This window comes from Aphelocoma coerulescens, chromosome 3, assembly GCF_041296385.1.
Source record: "Aphelocoma coerulescens isolate FSJ_1873_10779 chromosome 3, UR_Acoe_1.0, whole genome shotgun sequence".
In the NCBI taxonomy this organism is placed as follows: domain Eukaryota; kingdom Metazoa; phylum Chordata; class Aves; order Passeriformes; family Corvidae; genus Aphelocoma; species Aphelocoma coerulescens.
Window position 1 is genome coordinate 29,350,849 of NC_091016.1, and position 27,264 is coordinate 29,378,112.

The following is a 27,264-nucleotide window of genomic DNA, read 5'->3' on the forward strand; positions in this document are numbered from 1 at the left end:
TGTGTAGGTATGTCAAAGAGGAGACCTTGCTTTCTATTTCACAAGAACTTCTTACAGTTCTTGTATCTTTCTGGAGCATTTGGACTTCATTTCTTTTAAAATACTGGGATTGATTTTTCAGTTAAAAAGCGTTTTCACTATTGCCTGAAACCTTCATAACCAGTATCTTCTTCATCACATGGTTGAGACTAAGTGGCTCATTTTGCCTGTGAAGTGAATGTAGGGAATCAGATCTGTTTTGCTATAGCTGAGGAAGGCTGACAGACTTCCTGAAAAGTACCTTTTAACCAAAGCCTTTCTACTTTTTTTCATTATGAGGTGGTTTGCAGAGAGTCCACTGACTACAGGAACAGCAGAGAGGGTGGGGTGTTTTTCACAGTAATTCGGAGAGAGTGTTCAGTAAAAGCAATGTGATCAAAATAAGCAAGCCACATTTGATGCACACACTAAATTTTGAAATGCTGCTGTCTTGGAAAAGTCATCTTTCATGTGGTTATGATTCAGCCCAGAGATTAGTTCCAAGAAGAAATGAGAAATAGAAATGCACATATTGGCTGGTAATTGTGTGAATAGCAATGAGTGGGTAGTTCAAAGCCAGCAGATTGCAACTATTGGGTCTCTCCCAGTTTGCTTTTTCTCAAATAGCAATAGTGGCAAGGGAAAAGCACTTTTGCTTGTTACTTTGTGGGGTCTGAATTATTTCCTAGATGAATAGATGCTAGATGATAAGATTTTCTGTGGGCCATATTTCAGTGCATGTCCAACAAGAAAAAAATTCTCTTGTTTTATTATTTTATGCAAATTATTTCCTGTAGCAAGAAGAATTTCAAGCACTATCTAGGTCATTACTGCTAGAATTAATTAGTTCATTAAAAAGTATGACAAAAGAAGTGTAAATCACATTGCCCATGTATTCTTGGCAGATCATTGAAGTATATACTGTAAAAAAAAACCCAACCCCAAACTAAGCAAACAAAAGTGTTTCCTTGGCTCAGAAGTGGAATAGGTGGTTGGGCAGTTCTCTCCCATCATGATGGCAGCCAATGTAACTCATTTTGTATATATGAAGGCTGAAGTGGGAGTATCACAGCTCTATACCAGAGTTGTATTTGCAGAGAATTGAAATTACACTGAAGATGTGAACCTCAGTTTCCCTAGCATGGTGATGAAACATGTGAGATGGTCAAGGTACATAAAATATTTGTTTCCTTGCTGCTGTTAAGTTTATTCTTGGTGAATCCAGTTACCTGTAGTTAAAGTTTGGCACTCTGATGTGCTTTTGACACAAATATATGGCTGATAGTGGTCATGTTTAGCAGCTGTTTGACTCTGCTTACTGCATGCATATGAGCTGTGTGTCCTTGAGACAGCTTGTCCGTGGTGGTAGCAATGGAAAACACTTCCCCCAGATCATGCTGTGTGCTCCCTGCTGGCAGAACCTGAGTCAACCACCTCTCCTCCTTGCAGTGGATCTGCACTGCTCCCAGATGGAGAGACAAGGGGGCTCAGCCCCCTTGCAGTGATTTGTGATTCCACATCATTTTGCTTTAGGCAGCTTTTTGAACAACTTGTGTTGAAGAGCATACACCGAAGATGTTATGTGTGTAGATGCCCTGCCTCCATTCATTTATTACTTTAACATAACCATGCATTAAATTGAAAGCTCAATCAGCACTTTGAGAGTCTGTGAGATGACCAACAGTGTAATGGTAAGCAGTGGTCTCTTCTGGGAAGTCAGTGCTTTATCAGCAGATACGGGAAATCAGATTTGGTCTGAGCTGCGAGAGGAGCTGTAGCTGTAAGCTAGCATTTCCTTCAGAGATTCAGTATTCCAAATGACCAAAAAGGTTGCTATCTCCTTAGAAGTTTCCTTTGGAGAATTATCTTGTTATAGAAAACAAACAAAAGAAACACTGAAAGAAAAATAATTTAGAAGGATGAAAAAGAAGTGTCCTTTGCCCTCTTTCCATAGCTTTTCATTCAGTAAAATTAGGAAACTAGCCAGCTGGGAAAAGCAAGCTAAAAAGAAATCTTACTACTAAAGTTAGTGTTTAGAAGTGCAAGACAGTGCTGTGTACATTAATGTTCCTTTTGTCCTAAAACCCCACCAATCCAGATTCCTTTTATAAATCTTACAAGAAGCATGGCAGAAATTGTAAAGGAAGTTACTGACAGGGAACAACTTCCAAAACTACAAAAACCTCTGAAGTTATAGGATTTTTTTTCCCAAATAGTCTCATTATTATGACTTCTAAATGAAAAAAAAATATTTCCCTGCTTCCCTAAACTAATTCTGGGCTAATTAAATTTTTGACAATGTTTTTGAACATATCTGACATATTTAATTTGCTCAGTTCTGAAAGGTATGTGGCCCGTAAAGTGACAAAAAATTCAGATGATCATAAAATATTCATGATGGACAAATTTATTTCCCACGTTTCTCTTGGTTGCAACCGAGTTATGCCATTGACTGTTTCAGAAACAAATGCATCAGATCAGATTTCTGCCTATATTACTTTGTGCTGGGAAGCTAAACGTGCTTCAGCTGAGTGTCAAACTTTCTGAGGTGATTTTTAGAGGTCTTCAATAGAGAAACATTTTCTTCAGTATAGAGGAATAAGTTTAAAAGCCAAGTTCAACCTCAGCTCTTTGAGAATATGAAAATATTTTCTGAAACATATCTGGAAACTGATGCGGAGAACAAGGGGCTCAAATGTGAGTATTTCAGTATAACCTGATGGTGTCATTTTGCACTTTCCTCCCAGCATGGGTTGTTTCAAGTCTTCTGGGCTTACCTATAAAAAGGCAAATGCTGCTTTTTTTCCCTCCAGTTTTTAGTGCTTAGGTTACAATTTTTCTACCTCTGATAGCAAAGAAAAGGTATTTTATATTGCTACAATGGGAATATCCCTTTTGTTTTGAGACACAAATGTTCTTCTAGAACCATATTTCTAAATCAACAACCATGTTTCCAAATCAACATTTCCAGACAGAGTAAAGCACATAGTTGTTTCATAGTTATGCATGCATTTTAATTAAATTGCCCATTTGTTGCTGTTCTTACCATTTTTTTTCTGATTTGCTTACAATTTTGTGACCAATTTATATGTTCTATGATTTCCAATCAGAACATTCCAGAAAGAAACAAAGTTTTGTTCAGAAAAAGTAGGATTATTAAAACATAGATAATGAAATTTAAAGAATCTAATAAAAAGTTGGGGGTTTTCCCTCTCATTTCTTTCAGCAGGCGTAATTTTCAACTTCTCCCCCCCTCCCCCCCCAAATGTAAATGCAGTATTGTAGTGCAGAAATTAAATTAGAATTAAGGGTGATTGTTTGGTATTTATTATGCAGAGTATGCCTACTAGTTTAATGACAGACTTTGACATCTGCAATTAACAAAATTTGTACCTTGTCAGCACTGAAAAAGAAGACACTCGCTGTGTTTATTAATTGATTTATTACTTCTGAAAGCATCTAAAAATGCAAGAGCAAAATAATTATTTATGAAATGAAATCTGTAATGAATTCATTGCGTTTGGTTGCAATCAGTAATATTATCATCAGCATTATTTTGCCAACAATACTGAAAGAAATGGGACAAAATGAGCAGTGACCTGGAGTGTCTCTTGCTGTTGTTAAACCAGGAGCTTTAGGGAGCTGCTGAACCCAGGGAAGGGGAAGAGATGAAGTGAACAAGCTGCTTCAAGCCTTTTCGGAGAATAGCCTGAGTAAATGAGTTTTTGTGATGGAAAATGGTCAGGTCTGGGGCCACCCAGAGCTGGGTGGAGTACAGGCTTGTTAATGCTTTGCTGTACAACCAGAAGTGACAGGGGAGCTGGTTGTGAGATTCTGGCTGAGAAGTGCTTTACTGTTTCCCCCACAGCATCACTGGAATACACTCTTTATTCAGATGCTGCAGGTTTCAGATACAGGGCCACTGACCCTTCATTGCTCACTGTGGCCTGACCCTGCTCTGCCTCCTTCTCTCACAGTGACAGCAATTTCAGTACTGGCTCCTCCATTCCCAGCCCCTCTTCCCTCCATGCATGTCTGTCTTCTAAATAAGATTCTCCATGGTGCCCTCCATGTAAGTTAGATACTGATTAGTCTTGGGGAGTGGGGATAAGCAACTGGTCGGAGTAATTCCTGTGAAAGTAAGTCATTGATGTTAATAGAAATTGCTTTAATTTGTTTATTTTCCAAATGTACCTCATTATGGTATTCAAAAGCAACATGCTTTTACTCTGTTCCATTCTTTGTGCAGTTCAGTATCTCAGCATGCAGGTCATTTTTCAGGTGCTTAATTGACTTCATTTTTCTACAGTAAAGCCCATGATTTTCCTTATATCACTGTAATTGTCTCTGATATTGGTTTAAAAGCCTCAGTTACTGAGAACCTCCCAAAGTAGAGAGAATAAAATGAAAATATTGCAGTATAAATGGTTCGCTTTTTGGCATGGGCTTTAAAATTTTAATTTGAAGGAAAGGTAATGCATACTTTGATTTCTAGAAAAGTCTGTTCTTAGCTGAGATCTGCCAGATAAATAGTGAGGCAGCTAGGGACTGACAGCAGCACTCCAGCAACATGGCAAAAGCTCTTCCTCATTTATTGCTCTTCCTTCTCCCTTTACTTCTGTTCCCTGCCACCGTTTTGCCTCCGGGTTCTGCTGAGATGGGAATGCTGCGTGGAATCTAATCCTCATGCAGAACTGCATTTTGCTCTGAACAGCCTTTAACTCCAAGGTGCACCTCCCTTTTCTAAACCCACTTGAGGCTGCATTAGTAGCTTGAATGAGGTGTAATGAACCTGCAGACATACTCCCCAAACTATTTCCTTTTTGCCCTTTGGTTGCTTTGAATTTTTCAGATTCTGAAGCTGTGAAAATTCTCAATGGTTTTCCCGTTTTATGATGGACTTTTTTTTTTTTTTTTTGCCTCTGTTAAAAAAGGCAGGTATTCATTTTTTTTCCCCTGAATTTTCCAGCACTCTTTCTGTCCAGATGATGAATGGCTTGTATTTGACTGGTTTGCTTCCTTTACTACAGTGTTAGGAAAACGAGACATATTGATGATGGAAGAGCTGGAGAATAAAAAACTGCACTGGCCCAATGTTCAGCAGCACAAACCTCTTTGAGGTTGAAGGTGGGGATAGAGCTGCCTTCAGAAGAGAGGAGAGGTAGAGCAGATGGTATAAGATGAAGGGGTCAGGATGTTCCAGCAATCTCATTTCACACAACGGTGAAGAATTTTTTAACCATGTATTTAAACTAACACTTCTGAGTGCCAGCCAGGCTAGTGTTACAGACCAACAGCAAGTTCAATCTTTCTGCTTATTGAAAGTATTTTCATTTGCAGACACCATTTGGTTCTGAGAACTAGGCTATTACAAAAACCCCCACTTTATATTTTAAGATTCACAATAAAATAGCAAGAGTCACAGCGCTTGGCAGCTCCTGTAATTTCATGAAAAGGCTCCATTTGGTGTTTTTCCCCTGATGGCACAATTCCTGGATACAAGCATCTATGCGAGGAACTAACTCATACATTTAGGAATCCCACAGTTATAAATACTTGGAAATGTGTAATACAAAACCTAAAAAGCAGGGTATTTTTGGTTCTTAATCTTGTGAATTCCAAATCCATTTGCATGATAAGCAATACTAGTGTTGATAACATGGTCTCCTCCCTGATTTGAACAAAAGAGGAAAAAGGCAGCAAGGTTATTTTATACCCATCTTAGCATTACTTCTCAAGGTTTTATATTGATATTCTGTTTTGTATATAACCAATGTACTTTAAATAATCAATTTTATTTTTATTTAAATTATGTTGTAATTTTAAAAGCACAAAAATAATAGTAAAAACATTATATTTGTTCGCTATAACATTTATAACATAGCTACTTCTTTATAAAATAAAGGACAGGAAAAAGAATGTGATCACAAGACATAGGACTTTCATTAAAGATTTTGGATATGAGAAGGTTTTCACAGAAATTTATTTTGTTGCTCTGTTCTAAAGATGTAGGCATACACTCATATAGAAGTATGTTTTATATATTTTATGTATGTAAATATATATATATTTATGCATGTGCAGTTAACTTTTGTAGGCATCTGATTACAGCACTAAGTAGAAATTCCACTTATGGAGATATTAATATTCAGTAAAAGGTCCTAAATCTTTTTTTTTAATTCCACCTACTGTATTTACCTAAATAACAAACAAACATATTGTGACAAGCTGGTTTAATATGATCCTTCTTTATAACTAATGAGTAAGAATGGTGCAAAAACAAACAAACAAAAAATTCCTGAAAGCTACTTGGAGAAATTGTGGAGAATTCCCAACAATTTCCAATTAATAGAAAACAGGGTACTGTTTCTTAACAGGTACAGAGCAACCTCCCAGCCAGCTGGAAGCCTGCCTTTGCTGCCAATTTTGGCTTTTTTGAAAACATTTTCCTGGCCACAATGAATGCTCCATGGGCTGCAACAAGGTCAATGTGGCATCCATCATTAATCATTGTTTTTCATGTGCTGGGCTTTTAAGACATGCTGTTCTTCCAACTCTTTTAGAGTTGGTGGTCAAATAGTTTTCTGACAATATGTTTTCTTTAATTTAGAAGCAGAGAATGGCATTGTCTTACTTTAGATATATTATAGTGGTGAATTACAAGAGGAAATAAAATGGGACTTAATGACCACTACTTACTAAAAAAAGAGTGAGGCTTATGCCAAATAGATCTACATTGATCATGGATAAATTTAGATGGAATTCAAAATCAGGTTTCTTATTATGGAAAAAATGAGATGTTGAAACTGGCTTTTAAATATGAGTAAAAGTCAGATTAGGTCAAACACAGAACTTGTTAAGCCAATGAAGAGGTTGCAGTTGTCTGTAACAGCACAGGATTGGATTTGGAGGTGTCATTGTCTTCTAAGCCTATGTTTCCCTGTCCTGCTGGCAGGAATTGTTTTATTGCTCTGTTTATTCCATGTGTGCTTAGGATTGTGCCTGCATGAGGGTATTTATGCTTGAGGTGCAAAGTCTGCAACCTGCTGAGTCAGTTCTGTGTTTCACGGTATTTCCCAGCCAGAGGCACTGGCAGAGTCAGAAGGGACCAAAAAACTATGTCTGGCATTTCCCTTCTTCACCCCCCTTCCTTTGCCCTCTCAAATCTTTCTGTTATTACACAGATCTGAGTGTACAAATGTTTACACACTTGTGCAACAGTCTTTGGCTTGGGATGTCTATGGCCCCTCCACTTTTAGTGTTTATTCCAGAATTGCTTTCTTCTGTTTATGTCTCATTCCTTGTTTTTGTCAGTCTCAAAACCCCAAGTCAAGTGACTTATGCAGCAAATGTCCTGCCTGTGTTTCTGCATCCATCACCCCTAAATTATTACTTAAGTGTATCTACCAACTTTCTTATGCTGCTCTTAGTTAAAATTGCTTCCACAAATGAGCAATTTGTGCTGAAGCCTCTGCATCCTCTTCTGCATGATTATACAATAGTGAGGTGTCCATGAGTCACTGGAATCACCCCGTTGTGCTAAACCTGCCTCTTGCCAATGGACTGTCTGGCCTGAACATTCAAAAGAGAATGAGAGGGGAACACTGATTTGTATCTACCTCTAATGTCATTCCTTACCACAAGAAGAATAAGTTAAGGGATTTTTTGTTTGTTTTCTTTTCATTTCAGACAATTAAATAAGTGAAATCTTTCTCTTACAGAATAAAAAGGTAAATTACTATGTTTTGAGTCTGTGCCATTTTGCTTTTCAAGCTTATTCTGTAGCCTGGGCCAGATTCTTATTTGATAATAACCTAATAAATTCTTTAAAGCAGCATATTAAAATGCAAAAATAGGGTATCTTGTTTTAAAATGGTGGTATTAATGGATTTCAAACAGTAAAAATAACAGCTTCATAAAAATTAGCTTTGTTGCTAAGGCTGTAGTATTGCAAAGCAGGAATTTTTTTATCTCCTTTTGAGAAAGAAGAGTGAGTAGGTTTGGAGTAGACATTAGGAAAAAAATCTTTGCTGTGAGGGTGGTGAGGCACTGGAACAGGTTGCCCAGAAAAGCTGTGGATGTCTCATCCCTGGAAGTTTTCAAGGCCAGGTTGGATGGGGATGGGGCTCTGAGCAACCTGGTCTATTGGGAGGTGTCCCTGTCCATGGCAGGGGGGTCACAACCAGATGATCTTAAAGGTCCCTTCCAACCCAAACCATTCCATGATTTTATGATTCTCTGGAAGAGTTGTGCTGCTAGCTAATTTTAAATGTGGCTTTATTGCAGTGGGATTCAAATATGTCCCCGAGAACAAAACTACTGCAGTTCACCTTTTAAGAAGGCCAACATTTAAAAGTTTAAATGATTCTTTGTCACTTACCCATGACTGGAAAAGTCAATGTTAAAGGAATTTCAGCTTTATACTGTGGCTTCCAGTAACAGTGTCTTTATCTTGGTGATTATGCTCTGCTAAAAATCAATCTTAGCACAACATTCATTAAAAGTGACAGAGTTTTTTTGCTAACTTTGAGTGTATGCTTTAAGGTTTTGTCGATGCAGAAGTATTTCCAATAAAGAGATGATAAGAAAGATGTTTTGTGATTTAACTCTCCATTGATTGCAAAATGAATTGACTTTTATTTAGCGTATTTAAAGCATGACCCAGCAAAGAAGAGCAATGTTGTTCCTAATCCATTTTTAGCAGTGATCTTGTTAGTGCTCCCCAAAGCATGGCTGTCGTGTTATAGATAAAGCACAGAACTGTTTGCTAGGGAACACCTCTCCCTATTCGCTCCTCCATCCCTGCACACCAAATCTGCTTTTTGTTTCCACTCAGTTTGCAGAACCTGTGCTCTCAGTGCCTTGGAAGCTGAATGTTGCAGGAGCTTGCTGGTGCTGGGAATGCAGAGGCATTTAATGCAACAAGGAGCTGATGTTTAGAATAGCATTCAGGATCGAGAAAAGATGTCTGTGGGTAATTAAACGTCAAAGGAAACTGAAATACTCCTTAATCATAAATGTCATCTCTCCTTCCATTGTTCCCTAAGGTGGGCCACTGTCAAGGAACCTCAGTTGAGGACCATGCACCAGCAGTCCCCAAGCCTGTGATCCCTCTTCTTTGGACTCACTGATGGTATTTGCCAGGGAGAGCATAAAAGAGGAACAGAACTAGGGAGAGGCCATGAGTTTTTCAGGGGGATTTTGGAAGTTCTCTGCTGCTTTGTGTTTGAAATGTTCCTTTTCCTCTGAGGGAAGGGGAAAAGTGCATTCCTGTTCCAATTGACCTGGAGGGTCGCAAGCAAGGTCATCCTAGAGCACATTACATGCAAATGCATCCAGAACGTTCTTGAATATCTCCAGTGAGGGAGACTCCACAACCTCTCTGGACTGTCTGTTCCAGTGCACAGGGAGGAAGTGGTGTAAAGGGTGCAGCACAGGCTGATGACAATGCAGATCTCAGTGCTGAGTTGTTGTAAGAGGGTGAGGCCCAACATATGTAGGATGTATTTAGCTAAAATTGCATTTTTGAACAGAAAAGAAACCTTTGTAGAATTATTTGGGAAATTCACTTTTTAGCTTTTTGTTGATTCTCTGTATAGGGTTTAGCTGGTGAAGGTTCTGGAGAGTAAGTCCTATGAGGAGCATCTGAGGGAGCTGGGGATGTTTAGCCTGGAGAAAAGAAGAAAGGAAGAATGTTTGGTTTGTGTCACATCACCAGAGAGGATAAACACAGGTGGTGGATGGTGTGGGCAGTAACTGTAAGTTTTGAATGGCTTTAATGAGTAGAAAATGTTACACAGAGGAAGAGCAGAAGTCAAGATCTTGGTTTAAAGTAGAAAAAAAAATGTAATCCCAGAAACTCTAAAGAGTAAGATCTTTCTGGCTTCATACTGTACAGAGAAGCAGACAATGTAAACCCTTGAGTCTACAATAACTGAAATATTTCTGTTACCTCATTCTAGATGTTCCATTCAGGATCCAAGTAATTTATAAACTGCACTACAAATAGGTAAAAAGAATAAAATTTCAGCCCAGATGAACAATCAGTCTAAACAACTTTAAATATTGAGAACTTCAACAAATTCAGTCAATGATAGAAAATGACACCCTCATCAAGACTTCATTTGCTAGAAGGGTGCTTTATTTCAGCTAATCAAAAATGTTTTCTCTTACTGTGTAGGACTGTCAACAGTCAAGCAAAATAAATGGCTCAAATGTAGATGCATTGGAAATAAATGTGTTTGGATCTTCATGCAGTTGTATCAGCTACATGAGGGTTACAAATGATGAAAGGATAAATTTGATGGTGCTGACTTCAATGAAGAATAACATTAAGGTAGCTGCAGACACACAGCTTTTAAGATATGGCAGTATAAAAATCCACTTTTATGGCTTTATAGTATATGCCTGCAGGAAAACTAGTTAAAAGGCAAATAAGCATTATAAAAGAACTAAGAGAAAAGCTTTTTCTCATAGCAATTGAGAGAAATCTGTTCTGAACTGTTGAACCTGCAGTGTAATTTAAATAGTTATTTCCTTCTCAAATTAGAGTCTAGGAGTTGCTGGCAAATTATCCTTGTTGAAGATGGTGACACTGTTACTGGTTTGTGCTTTCACATTTATATCTCAGAAGTTTTATTTCTAGAAAAGAGATAGTCACAGGGAGAGCTGTAACTTCTTCAAAACTTGCTTTTGGAAGAACATATACTGTCTGCTGATTTAGTGTAGGTGGGGTCAAGTGTTGGCCTGATAGCTGTTCTTCCTCCCTCGAGTGGTTCAGAACAGACTGATTTCAGGACTAGGCAGTAGGCACAAGACCAGCAACAAGATCAATAAAATTAGCAACAGCTTCTGCCTTTTTGTGTGTGTGCTCAGCACTCCTGACCAGCTACACTCCTCTCTGGATGTATGCTCCACCATGTAACCAGACTCTTGGCACAACCATGGCATTTGTTCCAAGCTTTTGATGAAATCTGAGTGGGACTCCTAAGTGACGCAAAGTTTTCCCTTCAGCAAAGTGCCTCAGCAATCACAGTCTCCTCTTTTAAAGGATCAGCAGAACAATACCAACAGCCCCCTTTTTAGGGGAAGTGTATATCTTAGAACAAGAGCCATTGTTTGGTTGTCAGCTTAAGATAGAGGCTCTTGATGGATGTAGTTTGTTGACACAAAGCTTGAGCAGACAGAAATACCACCTACCCTTCTGTGTTAAGTCCCACTGGGAGGGCACTAAAGGAGAAAGCAGTGCCATCACAAGGATTATACCACAGATCACAAAAGGACACAGTGCTTCTCTACTGCATCTTCACTCACAGCAGAGGTAGAGAACATGCTGTTGTGTAGGGGGTTGCAATGCCACATACTTCTGTGTGTGGTTAAACAGGAATTGTCTAGTCAGACTGGGCAATTATCTTTTTCAAAGACTTCTTTGTAAGTGGGAATCAATATGGTTGTTAATGATAATGGTTTTCCAACAGTAATGTGAATGTACCTGGTAATTTCTAGACAGCTGAGTGATAAAACCAACTTCCATTCTACTCGGCTGCATTCATTTTTTTGCCCTCTTCATAAAAGTGGCTCTAGGAAACTCTTGTGTGTCTTGGATTATTGAGCCAGTCTGGTTTCAAACCTCAGGTTAATATCAAGGTAAAAAGCTGTTCATTGTGTACATAATCCACTTCTGCTTTTTTCTTTTTGAATATTGGAAGAATTTATAATTCAGGCTCTGCAGATATGTATCACTAATTTCTGGAACTTTGCACCAAGCTTATTTTGTCACCACGAGAAAAACAAAGCTTCTGTGGGAGATAATCAAAGCAAATAGTGGAAAATAACCATTTCCAGTTAAATGCTCGCAATACTGTGAGGTTTCTACAAGACTGAATTTTACTTCAAAGAACAGAGGGATTGAAAAAAATCAACCAAGACCTTTAACTGCAATTTCTATGTATATACATTCATATAATTAACTTATTTATCTAAAATGCTTTCAACAAATGCTGTAACAAAGTGTTTACATGCTCCTCTTTGATATCCAGATCAGCCTCTACATTGTTTACAAAATACTGACAGTAAAGGTGTCACTCTAAAATGGATTTCAACACTGCTGTCTTCCATCCATCAGAGCATAGCACCAGTAAATTGGTATGAGTTTTTGCAGACAATGGCATTTAAAGCAACACTTGACTCAGCCAACAGCTGTGATTTATTGTCACTCAGTTGGAGCTGCCAAAACACCAGAAGCAAAGAATTGCTTTGGAAAAGGTTTGTATGGGTGGTGCGCCTGCTTTCTGCCTCTTTGGCGCTTATCAACTCCAGTAAATTCCAGGGAAGAATTTATAGGAGAGCAGTGAGGCCCAGGTAGAAAATTAACCATCAGTGAGATGGGGTTTTTCATTTATGTCATGGTACATTGGTAGATAGGTCACTGGCAATGCTGTTGCTGCATTACTGTGGGCTGTCCACTCTCTTTTGTCCTGTATGTCAGCTCATATTTGTTGGTTTTGATCATGTGTGTGGCACTAAAAAGGAAATTCTTTACCTTGGTGTGTCTTGTAGCACTGAGCTACTGTTTTATCTTGGTGTGGTAAAAATTGCAAAACTGAGGCTGTATTTTTCCCATTCTTCCATGAAAGGTGTCAGCATTTTCCCCTAATGTACTGTCCTTGGAATGTTCACTGGTAGTCCTATAGGCAGCCTCACCAGTGAATCAGTTGCTTGTGATATCCAGAGCATTAAGGAAGAAGATCAGCAAATGGAGTTTTCACCATAACAGCCTTGCATGATTATTGCTGTAGACATCTTTCAGTGATTTAATCTGTTTACTAGAGACAGAAATGTGTAGCCAGTGCAAACTGTCTATAATAATTAGTTCATGATAACAAAGTTATGCCTGGATGATTGCAAGGCAGACTCTTGAGTGCATTTTTAGGAAAAGATATTAACTGATTAACTGCTGAGTTAGATGAAACTGAACTAATCCTATTGTTATCCTATTTATATTTTATAAGCAAAAGCTGTCAGCTTGACTAATGCAACAGAAGTGACGTACATACAGTTATTTATTAAATTATTTGAATGAAATCTCAGCGGCAGGTACTGACTCTGTGCTAAGGTATGTGTCAGTGGATTGTTCCTCTTGAGCTTTCAGATAGAAGTACTCCATTTTCCCCAGGCAGGCTAGGTCTTTTGTTCCTTGAGGTCTGCACTAAAGGAATAGCTACAATTTCTCATACAAATGGATACTGCCTATCGTGGAAGGTTATCTACTGTGGGTTTTTTCCACTAACATCCTCTTTCCTGTTGTTTTGCTCTTCTGTTGCAAGTTCACTGTGGGCAGCTTTGCCATATTAGTGCCAGGGTTCTGAAAATGCCTCCTGTGAGAACCAGAAACAAATTTTAATCAGAATTTTTCAGTCCTTTTTTTAAGCAAAATACTTCAGTCCTTAGTTGTTGAGAACATCTCCATAGCACCTATTTGAGTAGCCAGCATGTGGAGAAGGACACTAATGGTCCATCCTGTTGTACAAAAGCAGTGCCAAAAGGCTTTTCATGCTCTAAAACCCTACCACTGAGCTGAAAAAAAACTTGCATGTTCTGTGGGAAGGCTGGGAAGCATCTCACCAGAGTTTGCTGGAAAGCAGGGATATGTCTCAGGTTTTTTGAGGGGACACCCTGAAGGAAGTGTGTTGCCTCATGGTCAGATAGATGCTGCGTGCTTACATGTGGCATGAGAGATTTGCCTGTGTTTCTCTACAGGAATGAGTACTGTTTGCTGTTGTTGAATTCAAACACTGATGCTGCTTTCCTCGGAAACAGAATGAGCCTTTCCTGCTTTCTGAAGAGGTGGGAGGGGGTGTTCAGCCGCTGGCTGACATGATGAGCCGCACAAACATTTTAATGAATGTTGTTTGAGACAGTGATGGCATCTGAAGTCACACTTCCTTAACTTGGAGCTCAGTGAGCATTTTCCCTGAAAAGGTGCCTTCTGGAGAAAGTACATATACGTTACAGACTTACCCTTTCACACACACAGGTCCCCAAAGAACACAGCAAGTACAGCGATAGTCAGCCCAGGGCTTTACAAATGAGATTGAGCTGAGTTTCTCTTTTCTGCTTGCCCTTATTCTGCTGATCCTTTGCGATTTCCCCAAATGGTTCCCCAGTCCAGTAGCAATTTCTCTTGTAGCAGTGATAGCCAACTGCTCAGTGTTTTCTTACTGAGAAGAGTACCTGGAATATTTCAGGTTTTGTGTAACAACCGTGTGGGAGATGGACGTTCTTAATTCAGAAGAGCAGTACACCTTCCAGCAGAGAAGTAGACTCTGCTCCAAGAAAGCTGCTGCAGGACTGGAAGGAGAAATCAAGAATGAGGGCCCATGTCTGACAGCAGTGGCTCACAGGAGAGGCGGGTGGTGCAGGGCAGAGGGGGTGGGAAGGAGCGAGGAGAGCTGTGGAGGCTGCAGAGCTCCCACTTCACGCAGCAGATGCTCAGCTGCGGTCTCTGCTCCTCTTTTTGCTGCAGCTCTGCTCCTCTTGGAGCTGATGCTGGGGGAAGGGGGAAGGAATTTGCATGTCTGACATCTTTCAGCCAGTTTTAAAGCAAAGCCAGAAATAGCTGTTTGGGGGGTAAGGGAAGCCTAATAAGTTTCATTTGCCCTACTCTAAAACTGCCACTTTCTGACTTTATTTTTCTTTAATAATTCCTTTAATGTGAAAAGTGTAACTGCAAGTGGATCATCAGGCATTTGCTGCTTATATCTGGTTTAGTTGCATGGCAGTTTTAGTTTTAATAGAGAGAACAGAGGTCAGGCACTGCCTATGGGAGAGCATGTGCCTCCAAGCCAGCTCTGTGCCTGGGGTGTGCCATCTAAGAGCATTCCCTCTTTTCTTATAAATGAGGGGTTTAAGGCCAAGAAAAATTAAGGCAAAATGTTAAATAGTGGTTGCAATGACTACTTCCATCTATTTATTCCATTTTTATTAAGAAAATCCATTATTAATATTTTTCCTTAAAATGAGGAAACAGTAAATTCCCAATGCCATAAAGTTGCAGCAAAGTTTAACTGTTCAGGTATCTTAAGTTTCACAAGTCACTGCAGAACTATTATAACTGAGTAGCATAGCCAGACATTTAAGGCCAAGAGAAGTCTCTCTCCCGTATCTTGCTCTGTGCCTATGTGCCTGTTACCAGCTAGGTTTGAAAAAAGAGTGTGATTCCCAAATGTTCAAGTGGACTGTCCACTCAGCTAGGCAGTTAACTGCTCTAGATTTTATATTCTTTGGTGTCATTGCTCATTCTCTAGTTTCATCTGCATCTGATTAGAGGTGACAGAGGATTTACCTTTGTCTTCTGAAGTACTTTAATATGTCAAAAAATTAGATTTCCTTTGAAAACAAAGCAGTAGATGTGTCCATTACATCCTTCTGTTGCTGCGTGTTTTGCACAAAATAGGCTTTTCCATTTTATATATTGCTGTGATAACTTATCTCTGTACAGCTCTGCTTTTGTGGAATAAGAGATACCTGTAGCCATGGCCAGTTGTAACTTCACCTTGTACCTATAGTTCTGCCCCACCTGAGGATCACACTTGTCTGTGCTGACATGAAGCCACAGTAGTCTTTGGAGGATGACAGGAAGCTTCAGGTGGAAGTCCTCAAGGCAAGTTTTGTCCTGTGCTGTGGGATCTCCAGAACATACTGTTTGTTCTCACACCATTTCTGTAGTGTGTGGAAGGGGCCATGTCTTTGCAGCTGGATAGGTGAGATGTTTGGCTGAGGCAAAACTAATTACCATGGCCGTGGTGAGCACAGGAAGCTTTTCTGTTCCCCAAATCATGGGTTAAGGGTATATACACACAAGGGGTTTGATGCAGGTTGTGTCCCTTTGTGCTCCTCTCCCATGCACCTGGAAGGAGGCTTGGCCAGGGCTGCCAGAGCAGGCATTCAGCACAGGGACTGCAAGGAGAAAGCCTCCTGGAAAGCCTCAAGCCTTCAAGCAGCCCAGGACCCAGTCTGTGCTGTTGCCACAGCTGCCACCCGCAGAACTCTGCACAGGGGCTGTCGGTGCTTTTTAGCTGCTTGCTGGGCATTGCAATCACCTTTACTTTAGCCAGTCCCTGGTGTGTGGCAGCAGCCAAGGAGACAGGTCAGGCTGCTGGCAGGATGCCTTGTGCTCAGCATCCCTTGTGCCTTCCCTGGGCACACACGCTGTCCCTGGCTCTGCTGTGGTGCCGCAGTGGGGCTCCTTTAGTCCCACTCATTTGAACCCCCGGTCCATCCCTGCTCCACGACTCACACAACACAGGACTCCTGTCCATGGAATTGCCTAATAGCCTTTATAACAAATGGTGCAAACCTGAGGAGCTGCAGGGCTCTAGAAGCACTGAAGGTATTTTGCTTGCTGGCACGTGTGTGTGTGTGTGTGTGTGTGTGTGTGTGTGTAACCTATGCAAGGATTCAAGGCTTAGTTCTGATCCTGCTAAAGTAACATAAGACCAAATCCTGTTCCTACCGTGGCAGATTTATCAGAGCATGACTGCTAATGCTCTAAAGCTGACTGAGAGACAGCTACGTGCTGTGGACAGACAGCAGCCAAGAGTTCACTCCTACAGCTACCACGGGAGCAGGAAAATAGCGATGAGTAATAAGAGTGAGTGGGGGATGTACAGCAATTTAACAGCTAACAAAATGAATGTGAAATGATACTGTGTTCCCTGCATTAATATTAATTATTTCTCTCACCAAAATAAAATGAAAACAACATTGTAAGCACTCATTTTAAATTTTTAAGACTGTATTATCGAGGCACTTATATAATGCATTTGGGACCCACTTTCCTGCTTTGTATGAGAAACAAGAATTTTGGAACAAGATAAACAAGTGAAAAGGAAGAATAATACTGAGAAAAGGAAAGTAACGACAATTGCTCCTTGTAGGCTTTCTTCCTTCTCCTCTTCCTATTTGAGATGCTGCTCTGCCACTGTATGTTCTGGGGTTCTAATTCTATGAGAATGCAATTGATTGCAGGAGGTCTCTGGTAGAATTCAGTCCTGTAGAAGCAGTGATTTAACCTGGGGAGTATGGGCTTTGGTCACAGTACATCATCTTTCTATAAATTGCAGTATGTAGCTGTGCTGCTCCTCACAGCACCTTAGAAAGGATTTGCCATCCAAAAAAAAAAATGATCACTTCTCCTCTTTGTTCCAAGAAAATTGTAATTTGCCGCCTCCAGGAGAAGCATTGTGTTTGTTACTTGACCTGACCAGTGCAGTTTTTCCCCACTGTGTTGGGTGGCTGGTTCATAAGAGTAGGAGGCAGGGACTGGCTCCCTCATGTTTTGCCCCCAGTCAGGTAGGCAGGTAGTTCATTTCTCTACACTTGTGCTCAGAGATGTGAGGAGCCAGTTCCCGGTGGTCTCTGTGTGGTAGCTGTATAGCACAGGACAGCACACTGTCTTTTAAACCAAGGATTTTTCTTCTTGCATACCTGTAGAGCACACAGATATTTAAACAGTCAGTCATGATAGTGGCATATAGATACAAGTATTGCAGGTCCATCCCCATGAGTTGTTAAAGATGGATCGTGCTTCCCCTCCATCTCCTCCCATATTCCCACTAATGTGTTCTTTGGTGGTGGGCTGCATCTCAGGTGCATCATAACCCCATTCCTGACACCAAAGTGGATGTGTGACTGTAGTTTGGGGTGTAGGAGAACACAGAGTCACCTGTCAGTGCTGAGCAGTCATCCCCTACAGCTGTTCCCAATCTCTTCTGGGGAAAGGATAGTTGCACAGGTAGAAAAAATCCCAAAGAATCAATGTGGCCCACAGAATTGCCAGCTGGGCCATACAAGTCTAGTCTAACATCTAAGCATGCTGAAGTAATTTTCAATTTTCCATTGCAGAGAAGGAAAAAAACCTGGAAAATCAATATAATTGCTGTTTTCCATAGGGGACAATGGACAGATTGTATGCTTTAAGGTCAAACAGATGTTTCATATTGAAGCATTTTTTTAATCCATAAAAACAGTGGGAAAATATATAAAGAAGAAAAATGGTTCAAACAGATTAAGGGTATATTTTTGCTTTATTGCAAATATTTTAAAGCATCATTGAGAAAGAAAAGCAATTAGCTTTGATTTAGCTAATAAAAGTCCAGTCATTTTCAAAGCCATCTTCTTCATTCTGTTTTGTACAGAATCAGAATGAATTTTCTAAGTCACAAGTAAGGAAAAAAAGAAAGATGATTTAATTCTTGTTGGCAATTTTCAGAAGATGATAAATACTCTAAAATGGCTAGCCTGTTGATGTTTAACATCAGGTCTACTTCAACAAATTGAAAAGCCATTTGCTACAATATTTGGAATAGTTGTGAAAACAAAAATTCTGATGCTACTCTTTAAAATTTCTCTGCTAAGGGAACTAGTGAAAGCAAGTTGCAACATTACATGAAAATTGCAATGTACAGGTAGTGGCATCAGAGCTGTCAGCAGAATGTGTTCACATTTCAGTTTCAGGTGCAGCAGGTTTAGAGTATGGACATATGGAGTTAATATTAGCCTGATTTCTGATAAATATCTGTGTCTGTGGTGATGGAAAGTGGATCTTTCTCTCCCAAGCATTTAGTCCAAAACTCATTGTGAAAAACACGGGCTCTTCTTTTGTGCTGGCACAAATTCTGGAGTGAAAGAGCTGCCATGGGAATCCAAGGTTTCTCTCTGGCTCTTGAGCCCAGCCTAGGCTGTGCACTCAGCCTGTGGGTTGAGAGCTGGGGTGGCTGAGCTGCTTTGCAGTGAATCTTCACTGGGACCTTGTGCAAGTGAAGCCAGGGACCTGCCCTGTTGTAGGGAATAGTGCATCATTCTTCGGGGTTGGCGTAGAGGCAGCACAGTTTAATGTTCTCTGATCTGCAAGGTTTATGAAGACTTTATTCAGAAAGCACTCTTGTGTGCCCTCTGCATTTTCAACATCAGATAAGAAGCTTTATAACCCTGAATTATTTATGGGTTGGTAATACAGTAGATCTGACCTTTTTATAGGGTAACATCGTGCAGAAGTGAATGAAGTATTTTTACACAAGGGTCATGCACGCAAGGCATAATCTTGTTGTTTCAATTGTGATGTCCCCTCACTTTGCTCTGTCCTAACCACTAATTTTTTTTTTTTTTGTAATGGCATTTCGTGTGTCTTATGTCTGAATTGAGGACAAATCATGCAAAAAACGCCTGCTAATATAAGCACGAGAAGGTTTTTTTCAGCAGCGATTGAACAAATGCAGTGTTATTAAAAAAAAGGTTAAAAAGTTGTACCCTTTCTGCTCATCTCATAAGGATGAGCAATAAGGCCTGTATTTCCCATTTTATTGAGCCTGAGCAGTATCTTTTACCTGCTTAAATGCCAAAGCACTGCAATGAAGAAAACTGGCATTGTATTCTCATGAGTCACCAGACCAGTAGTGGAATAAGACTTTATCTACTTCATAGGAAATCCAGTGTGTATCTGTGAGAAGTGTTTTAATAAGGTCTTTTGGATTCTGAAGCCACAAGCCCGTAATAGATCCATATGCCTCTCTAGTGCTGTATTTTGGTTTTGGACCTGGTTTGCAGAGATACTAAACCCCAACAAACCAAAACCAAAACCAAACAAAAGCCCCTCCATGTCTGCACTTCTAAAAACTCCAAGGAAATGCTCATCCAAATTTTGAACATCTGCACCTACACTTTGGACCAGCAAACCTCAAAGGAGCTCCTTTCTAGAGCGGGAAGAGAGACCCAGAACAGCACTTGTGTGCACACACTTGCCTTCCTCACCAGCTTTGATAGGATTTTAAAGGCAGGACAGAATGGTAATGGGTTAGGTGGGTTCCTGACCACTTCTCACTCCCTAGAGTTACATCTCTCCAAAATGCAGGCTTGGGCTGCATCTTAGTGTGCTAATTTTGTAGCAGGTTGGCACTGCAGGTCTGAGCCTAAACTGATGCTTTAAAGCATCCCTCAGGTGAGGAAGATAAATCAAAGATTAATCCAATAGGCAGCAGTATTACTCATTTGTGCACTGCTATTCAGTAGGACTTTTTTACTTATCTTGAATGGTAAAATAGGGACATTTAAAGATTCAGACTGAGTAAAATGTGAATGTAAAAAGGCTGTGCTCTCATTGGCTTTAACATCCAGCACAGTAAGGAAGTGATGTGGGTCAGTGAATAAAGGCAGAAATAATAACCACATGGAGGCAACTTTTGAATATCGCTGTAAGATGCTCTCAGATAGTCGAAATTTTTAATGTTTTAATTTGTCACAAAACCTTTTTTTTCCTTTCAAAGCTTATGCTATAAAGGTATGTAGCACTTCAACAGACATGCTGGTGACTGGTAGGGAACTTAATCCTGTAAGTGGTGTGTCTCAGGCATCCTCAGAACTCTAGTATGGCTCTAACTACAGCTGCTTGCTGCACTTGGCCTCCCAATTCCAGCTTGCTGTAGAAGTTACTTCAACTAAAGCTTTAAAGATATTTTGTAACATTTATATTTGTGATAACAAAAAATACTGTGAAACTTCTTTAGAGAAATTGGTAAGAGAAATGTGATGATGCCAAGCTCTGAAGTGAGATAAGGGTTGAGTGTCTTCCAAAATTACTAAGTTTTTTTTTTCATTGATATATTTTTGTATAATTTTATTCTTACTACTGGAAGGGCTTTCAGTTAGTTGGGTAACTGCTTTCCTCTTTAGACAATTCCAGTAATTTCAGTGAAGCTATGCTGAGCTTGCCCCTCTGGCAGCTTTGACTGGGGCTTGTCCTTCCTAAATTGGCTAATTTCAAGGGCAGGAAAGGCCCATAGTGAAATTTAGCAAACCTGTTGCCCTGTCTGTGTCATGGCAACCTCCCAGGCCTTGTACCACCTGTAGCAGCACTGTGTCCTTCACCGTTTTGTGTTCAGAGTAGTTTTCCCAATGCAAGTGGCCGTGCAGGAGGGCAGCCTGTAGCTTCTGTCACAGCACTGTCACCGGAGGAGACCCTGCTCTGCTGACAGCAGGGTTATAAGCCCCTTTTCAGCATCCTCATCCTTCCCACAGAATAAAAGAAGTGAAGCCAGGGCAAAATGATCTCCTCTAAAATTTTCATTGTAAAGAGTGATTGAACCAATGGAGAATAAGTTCTGTTTTGGACAAAATAATTAAAAATATATGAGATAACTGATTTCAGTCTAGCAGGAAAACCAAAACAAAGCGATGACATCTGTAAGGGATTAAATAGACTTCTGAAAATGTGATTCTAGTACACCAAACAATCAACTTGCCATCTTGATATGTTGAGGATCAGGTATCCTCACTTCAACCATTTTGTCACACATTTCATTTCACTCTGGCTTAAGAAGCTTGGCTTCTGTTCTATACCCACCTTACAGTTTTCTTTTGGGAATGTTGCAATCATGCTGTCATGCTTCACAAAGATGTTCCAATTATGTTTTCCTAAAAATAAGAATAGGAGAATATGAATAGGGGTATATAAGATGGAGACAGATTTTTTAGTAGGGCCTATAGCAACAGGACATGTGTTAATGGTTTTAAACTAAAAGAAGGTAGATTCAGACTAGATATAAGGAAGAAATTTTTTGCATGAGGGTGGTGAGGCACTAGCACAAGTTTCCCAGAGAGATGGCAGAGGCCCCATCCCTGGAAAAATTCAAGGTCAGATTGGATGGGTCTCTAAGCACCCTGATCTAGTTGAAGATGTCCCTGCTCATTGCAGGAGGGCCCGACTAGGTGACCTTTAAAGGCCACTTCCAACCCAAACTATTCTACGATTGTATGATTCTATGAATGCCACTGGTGGCGAAACAAGTCCAGAGACTGAGGAAACCTGTGGTTCTGTGTGGCCAGCCTCAGAAGTCTGGCCTTTCTGTATCATCTGAAATGAGCTGACTACAGTTTTTCCACATTATCTGATTTAAAAAAAAAAAAAACAAACAACAAAAACTGGGAGTTTTTCTCAAAAAATTATCTGTCCAGGATATTCTTGCATTATCCTGTCATCAGCAGTAGAAGTAGCTGCTTACTGGAGCTCAGTGGTGTCTCACTGCCTGTTTTGAGTGAAATCCCCATTAGCCATCTCATTGAATAAAATCCCCATTAGCCATCTCATCTCCATAGTGCAGAGTTACAGCAGGTACCTTTTGGAAAGCTCACAATTCCTTCTTTTCAGGGTGAGGGTGGCTTTACACAGCATGTCAGACTGTTCTTTGCTTGGTATCAATTGTATTAAAATAAAATGCAAATTATGTTTTTTCAGTGTAGAAAAGCTTTCCTGCTCTGATCCCATGAAATCTTGCATACAATGTGAATATGTTGTGGCATTTAAATATGATATACAGATTTCCATACACATATGCTCTATAAGAACAGCGTAGCATGAATCATCTTACTATGACTGCAGGGCTTTTGCAAAACACCCATTAATTCTGTCCAGTCAGTCCCCACTGTATAGATTGAAAAAATTACAATCTTCCTCAAATTGCTTACATCTGAATCCTTCTATGTTTTAGAGTTTCTTCAAGCTCTTTTAAGTCAAAAGAAAGATGATCCTGTCCTATTGCTGACTCATGCCTCTTATGTTTCTGTTCCATTGCACAGGGCTTTTAACATTCTTCAATGTAAATGCATCAAACTGGTAAACCAGATATTTAGGAAGCCACATTTTCTTGAGTAATAGCTATGTTGTGTCTCAGTTTTCCTTAGACTTAAGGAAAATATCTACTGGCCTAGCGTGCAAAGGCTTTTGGAGAATGTTTTTAAAATTATTTTATTTTCAAGGGCTGGTTCTCATTACAAAAGAAAAAAAGGTCAATGCGCATGCAGTTGTGTTTCTCTTGGATGTTTTAAAGATTTCTTGAAAATAGAATTCTTATTCTCAGGAAATCCTTTGCTTCCAATTGCTGTTTCTTCCTCACAGCTGGCTCTTCCTAAAGAGCTGCCTAGACAAAAGACAAGCACCTATCTTACAAGAAGACAGATCACAGTATTGTTTGATGGTTTCTCCCTAAATTCCTACCGATAGATAGATAGATAGATAGATAGATAGATAGATAGATAGATAGATAGATAGATAGAAGTATGAGTTGAGGTGTCTGTGTGAGTGTTGCACTGCAGTATGCTTTAATAATTTCCCCAATCCTAGTTTCTGGCATTCCTGAGAGGTGCACTTGCACTGACACTAGCTGATGGCATTTCCATTCTTTTCTGACTACTTGAAAATGTGCAACTTTCCATGCTTTCGACAAAGTTATCCTTCAGGCTCAACAAAATCCATACAGCTGTTCACAGACTGTCTCAAACCTGGCGTTTTTTTGCATAGAGGTCATAACCTGTTTTGATCCATATTGATTTAAGTTAAAGGATGAACTGCATGTCCTGATATTACAGAAACAGTCTGGCTTGATTATAAAGCATGAGTACATACTAGGAGCAGACTTGCAATCCTTCTTCTGTGGGTAAATGGGTAGTAAAATGTCACAGGGCACTGCAAAGGGGAATTCATTAATCTTTGGAAAGGATAAAGCTACTGCAGCACAGAAAGTCCATGAGGAAATGATTCTGTTGGCTGTGCAGGCTTTGGATGCTGCTGGCTGATAGACAGGTCATGCAAAGCCGTGTGAAAAACAGCACCTGGTGAACTCAGCACTGCTCATCAGCACAGGAGCCCTGGGCTAGAGGGCAGGGCTTTCGTAAGAAACGTGGCAGACAGGAGGGTTGTCAGAGGCAACCAGAGCTTGAGGTTTCTTAATGCTGCAGGTCTGCCTGAGCCTCACCCCAGTGCAGTTTCTGAGCCTGCCTCTGAGCGTGTGTGAGGGAGGGATGCCTGGGGGTTTTCAGAGGCTGAGAAACTGCTTAAGGTCAGTGATGAGCACTCGGTGTAGCCACTGAGCCATGGGGAGATTGAAGGTGTTCAGCTCCATTGAGAATTTAGCTGTTTAAGCTTTTAAATCAAACTGGTTTTGATTTTCAAATTGCTGGGATGCCCCAGCACTCAGAAGCTGAAGTATCATCTTCTGGTGATTGAAAGATAATGCTTGCAGCTCTGGGACCTCCAGCATGGGAAGGATTTGGACCTGTTGGAATGAGTCCAGAGAGGCCACAAAGATAATCAGGGTGCTGGATCACCTCTCCTCTGCAGATGGGCTGAGAGAGATATGATTGTTCAGTCTGGAGAAGAGAAGGCTCTGAGAGACCTTTGAGCACCTTCCAGTAGATGGAAAGGGAATTTTAAAAAGGGCAGGTAGTGATAGGACAAGGGGCAATGGCTTCAAACTGAAAGGTGGTAGGTTTAGATTAGATGTTAGGAAGAAATTTTTCACTGTGAGGGTGGTGAGGCACTGGAACCGGTTGACCAGAGAAATTGTAGGTGCCCCATCCCTAGAATTTTCAACATCAGGTTGTATGGGGCTCTGACCAACCTGGTCTAGTGGAAGATGTTCTTGTCCATGGTAAGGACTTTGGAACTAGATGACCTTTAAAGGCCCCTTCCAAACCAAAGCATTCTATGGTCTCTGGAATTGCATACTTTATAGGTGCAGTATTTTCTACCTGAGAAATTTAACCTTGCAATATGAGCTTCTTTACAGTAATGGAAATCTGTGGGACCTGCACACCATTGTGGGAGTGAAATCCATTTGCTTTTACCTGACGTGAATTATTTTATCTGTACATAGGTCTGGTAAAGCATGGTCAAATTAATGCCCTAACTTTTCCATTATGATGGTAGCAGTTTGATGCTTTACCACCATGTCTTTGTTTTTGCCTGGAAGCAGCCCATCACAGTGAACTAAAAGTAGGGACCTCTTATTCCTGTTGTATTACACAAGTCAAAGTAATTTATTTACTGCACTGGTAATTCAGTGCACTATCTATAACTGTTCTGCAAGCATATATGACTCCTTTGAACATTTATTCTTACAATGAACATCCTGTATTGCTGCTAAAACAAGGACTGCTTTTCTTTCTACTGCAGGCATCTAGTTTAAAGGCTAGGCTAATTATTCACTTTCTTTTCTCTCCAGTCAGGCAGCAAAAGCAGTGTTTTCCTTGCCTCAGAAGATGATACAAAGTTGAATCTACTTAAGATTCCCAGGTAAAAGGTGTTTGAGAGACTAAGGCTTGTTCCACAGCCTAGATCGGTAGTAAAAAAAAAACCAAAAACCAACAAACAAAACAAAAAAAAAAACCAAAACAAACAAACAAAAAAAAACCAAAACCAAAAACCAAACCCCAAAAAACCCAACAAACCTGCAAAAAAGGTGAAATTCGCTGCTGTTGCTTATAAATTTTAGATCAAATCCTAAAGTATGTAATTTACTGGTATTTTTTACTGGTTCTTATGTGGGCAGGAAGATTGCTTTTTGACAGTGCTTAGTTTTCCAGTCAGAATTAAGGGCTTCACATGCACCTTCTGTCTTCCTCCTCACTGTCATTACATCAGTGGGAACTTTGGAATGCTCTTGTCTTGGAGCCTTCTGTGAGGAGGACAGTGACTGCTGGAGCTCCCGGAGCATACCCAAACATCTTTAGTGACCTCGACATCATAGCTGGACTTAAAACTAGATCCAATCTTAAAAAAAAATCTTTGTAGATAGGGAGAGAAAACCTAAAAAGTTAAGAGATGCTGGAATTGTCCTGTGGAGGGGTTTGAGTATGGTGATTCATCTCAGTATCAAAACCCCTGTAAAAATTTGACAGTTACTTTAATTGAATTATTTGTGTTTTTTTTTTTTTTTCCTTCTGACAGTTATTTTTGTGTTGATTTTGGGACCATTTCCTATATATGACAGAGTGCAGGAGACAAGATATTTATCGAATTGATAGAAAGCAAAATGGATGGTATGGATGGTTCCTCAGCTGAGGCCAGGCTTTGATTTTCCAAGCCTTTTGTTTGTGACACATATTTCCTGGGTGTTGTGAAGCAGCATTTGTTATTTGTTAAACACTTTGAACTTTGTCTCTATTCTACTTGCTTGGTTTTGTAATACTAATACAAACTGGAGATGTTTTCAACAAAATCATGATGCTTTAAAGGTATGTCCACCAATGTGTTAGAGGCACGGTGACATCTGCTTGTTGCCTAAAACTGCCAGTGCTAAGAGGGTGCCATCAGCTATAGTTAGACACAAAATTTAGGGCTCAATCTGGCAGTGAAGTGTGGGAAGAGGGAAGACATGCAGCGGAGTGCAGACCCTATCTCATCTTTGAGAACAAAAGGAGAAAGTAGAACTGTCGCCCTCACCTGGTCAGGCGTTTAGGTCTCCTTTTATAACCATCTGAGTTTAAAAGACCTCACTGGAGCAACGGCCTCATCGGAGGTGATGAATTTTCCCATTGCATCCTGCACTGCCCAGGAGTGCTGACCTTCCCAGTAGTAAGCACAGCTCTGTCCTGACTCCTGACCCTCATGCCTTTGGTCAGGGCAAATCAGCAAAAAACAAAAATAGATGAGATACTGCATTCAGCCACAGAGAGTCTGAAGTATCCCAGTCCTGGTTCCCTTACATGCAAAACACATCTCAATGCAGTCTATGATGCATTTGCAAATTTGTTGCCTGATTTGTTCCTGCAGTCAAAGTGAAGACATAGGCCTGTCAACATTCCACTTGGGTGCTTGGTCTGTGAATTGTGGCTGTGTTTGGAGACATTTTGGATAGCCACAAGCCTTCTGAGTTTACCTCCTGTGTGTGTGGCTAGCGACAAACCCAGTGAGGCGTAGCTGGATCACCCAATCAGTGCCTCAGTCTCCAGCACTTGGGTCCTGCAGGACCTCTGCAGTGCCTGGTATCAGTAAGTGCCTGCTATCATAGACAACTTCTGATCACTTAGTCCAAGCCTACAAGAGGAAGAGCAACCTTTGGGTAGTGTATTATTATGAGACTTGGGAGATACTAGACCACATCTCTGCAGAAAGATGTCGGTGGCAGCCTTTAAGAAATAATTTATTTTCTTCTGTCTTTTGTTCCCTTTCCATAAAATGATATGTTATCATCATGCCAGGCTGCAGCTAGGAGAATTAATGGTCTGTGTGTAGAGAAAGGGTAATGTGGCCTGTTTGGAGTGTGATTTCATCTCTTTGGCAGGTGTCACCACTGCCATCAAAACGTTTTCATGCAGTTCAGGAGGATTCTTTGTATCTCCTGAGGTACCCTTGCCATCATACTGAGCAGCCTTGCCATCATACTCCCACTTCATTGGGGTTGAGTAGAGGTTCAC

At 40.3% G+C, this 27,264-nt stretch overlaps 1 protein-coding gene across 5 annotated transcripts in view; it reads left to right on the top strand.

The window, feature by feature from the left end:
- The window catches only part of KCNH1 (potassium voltage-gated channel subfamily H member 1), a 177,623-nt gene that overhangs the window by 127,424 nt on the left and 22,935 nt on the right, over positions 1 to 27,264 (top strand). Inside the window, exon 11 of one of the 5 annotated variants that reach the window (XM_069009619.1) lies at positions 5,049 to 5,120. The exons of the other annotated variants lie outside the window; for them this stretch is intronic. Within the exon in view, the coding sequence (XP_068865720.1) occupies positions 5,049 to 5,054 (6 nt within the window). The 3' untranslated portion in view covers positions 5,055 to 5,120. Of the gene's footprint in view, positions 1 to 5,048; positions 5,121 to 27,264 lie in introns of those variants that run through there. 5 annotated transcript variants of the gene reach the window in all.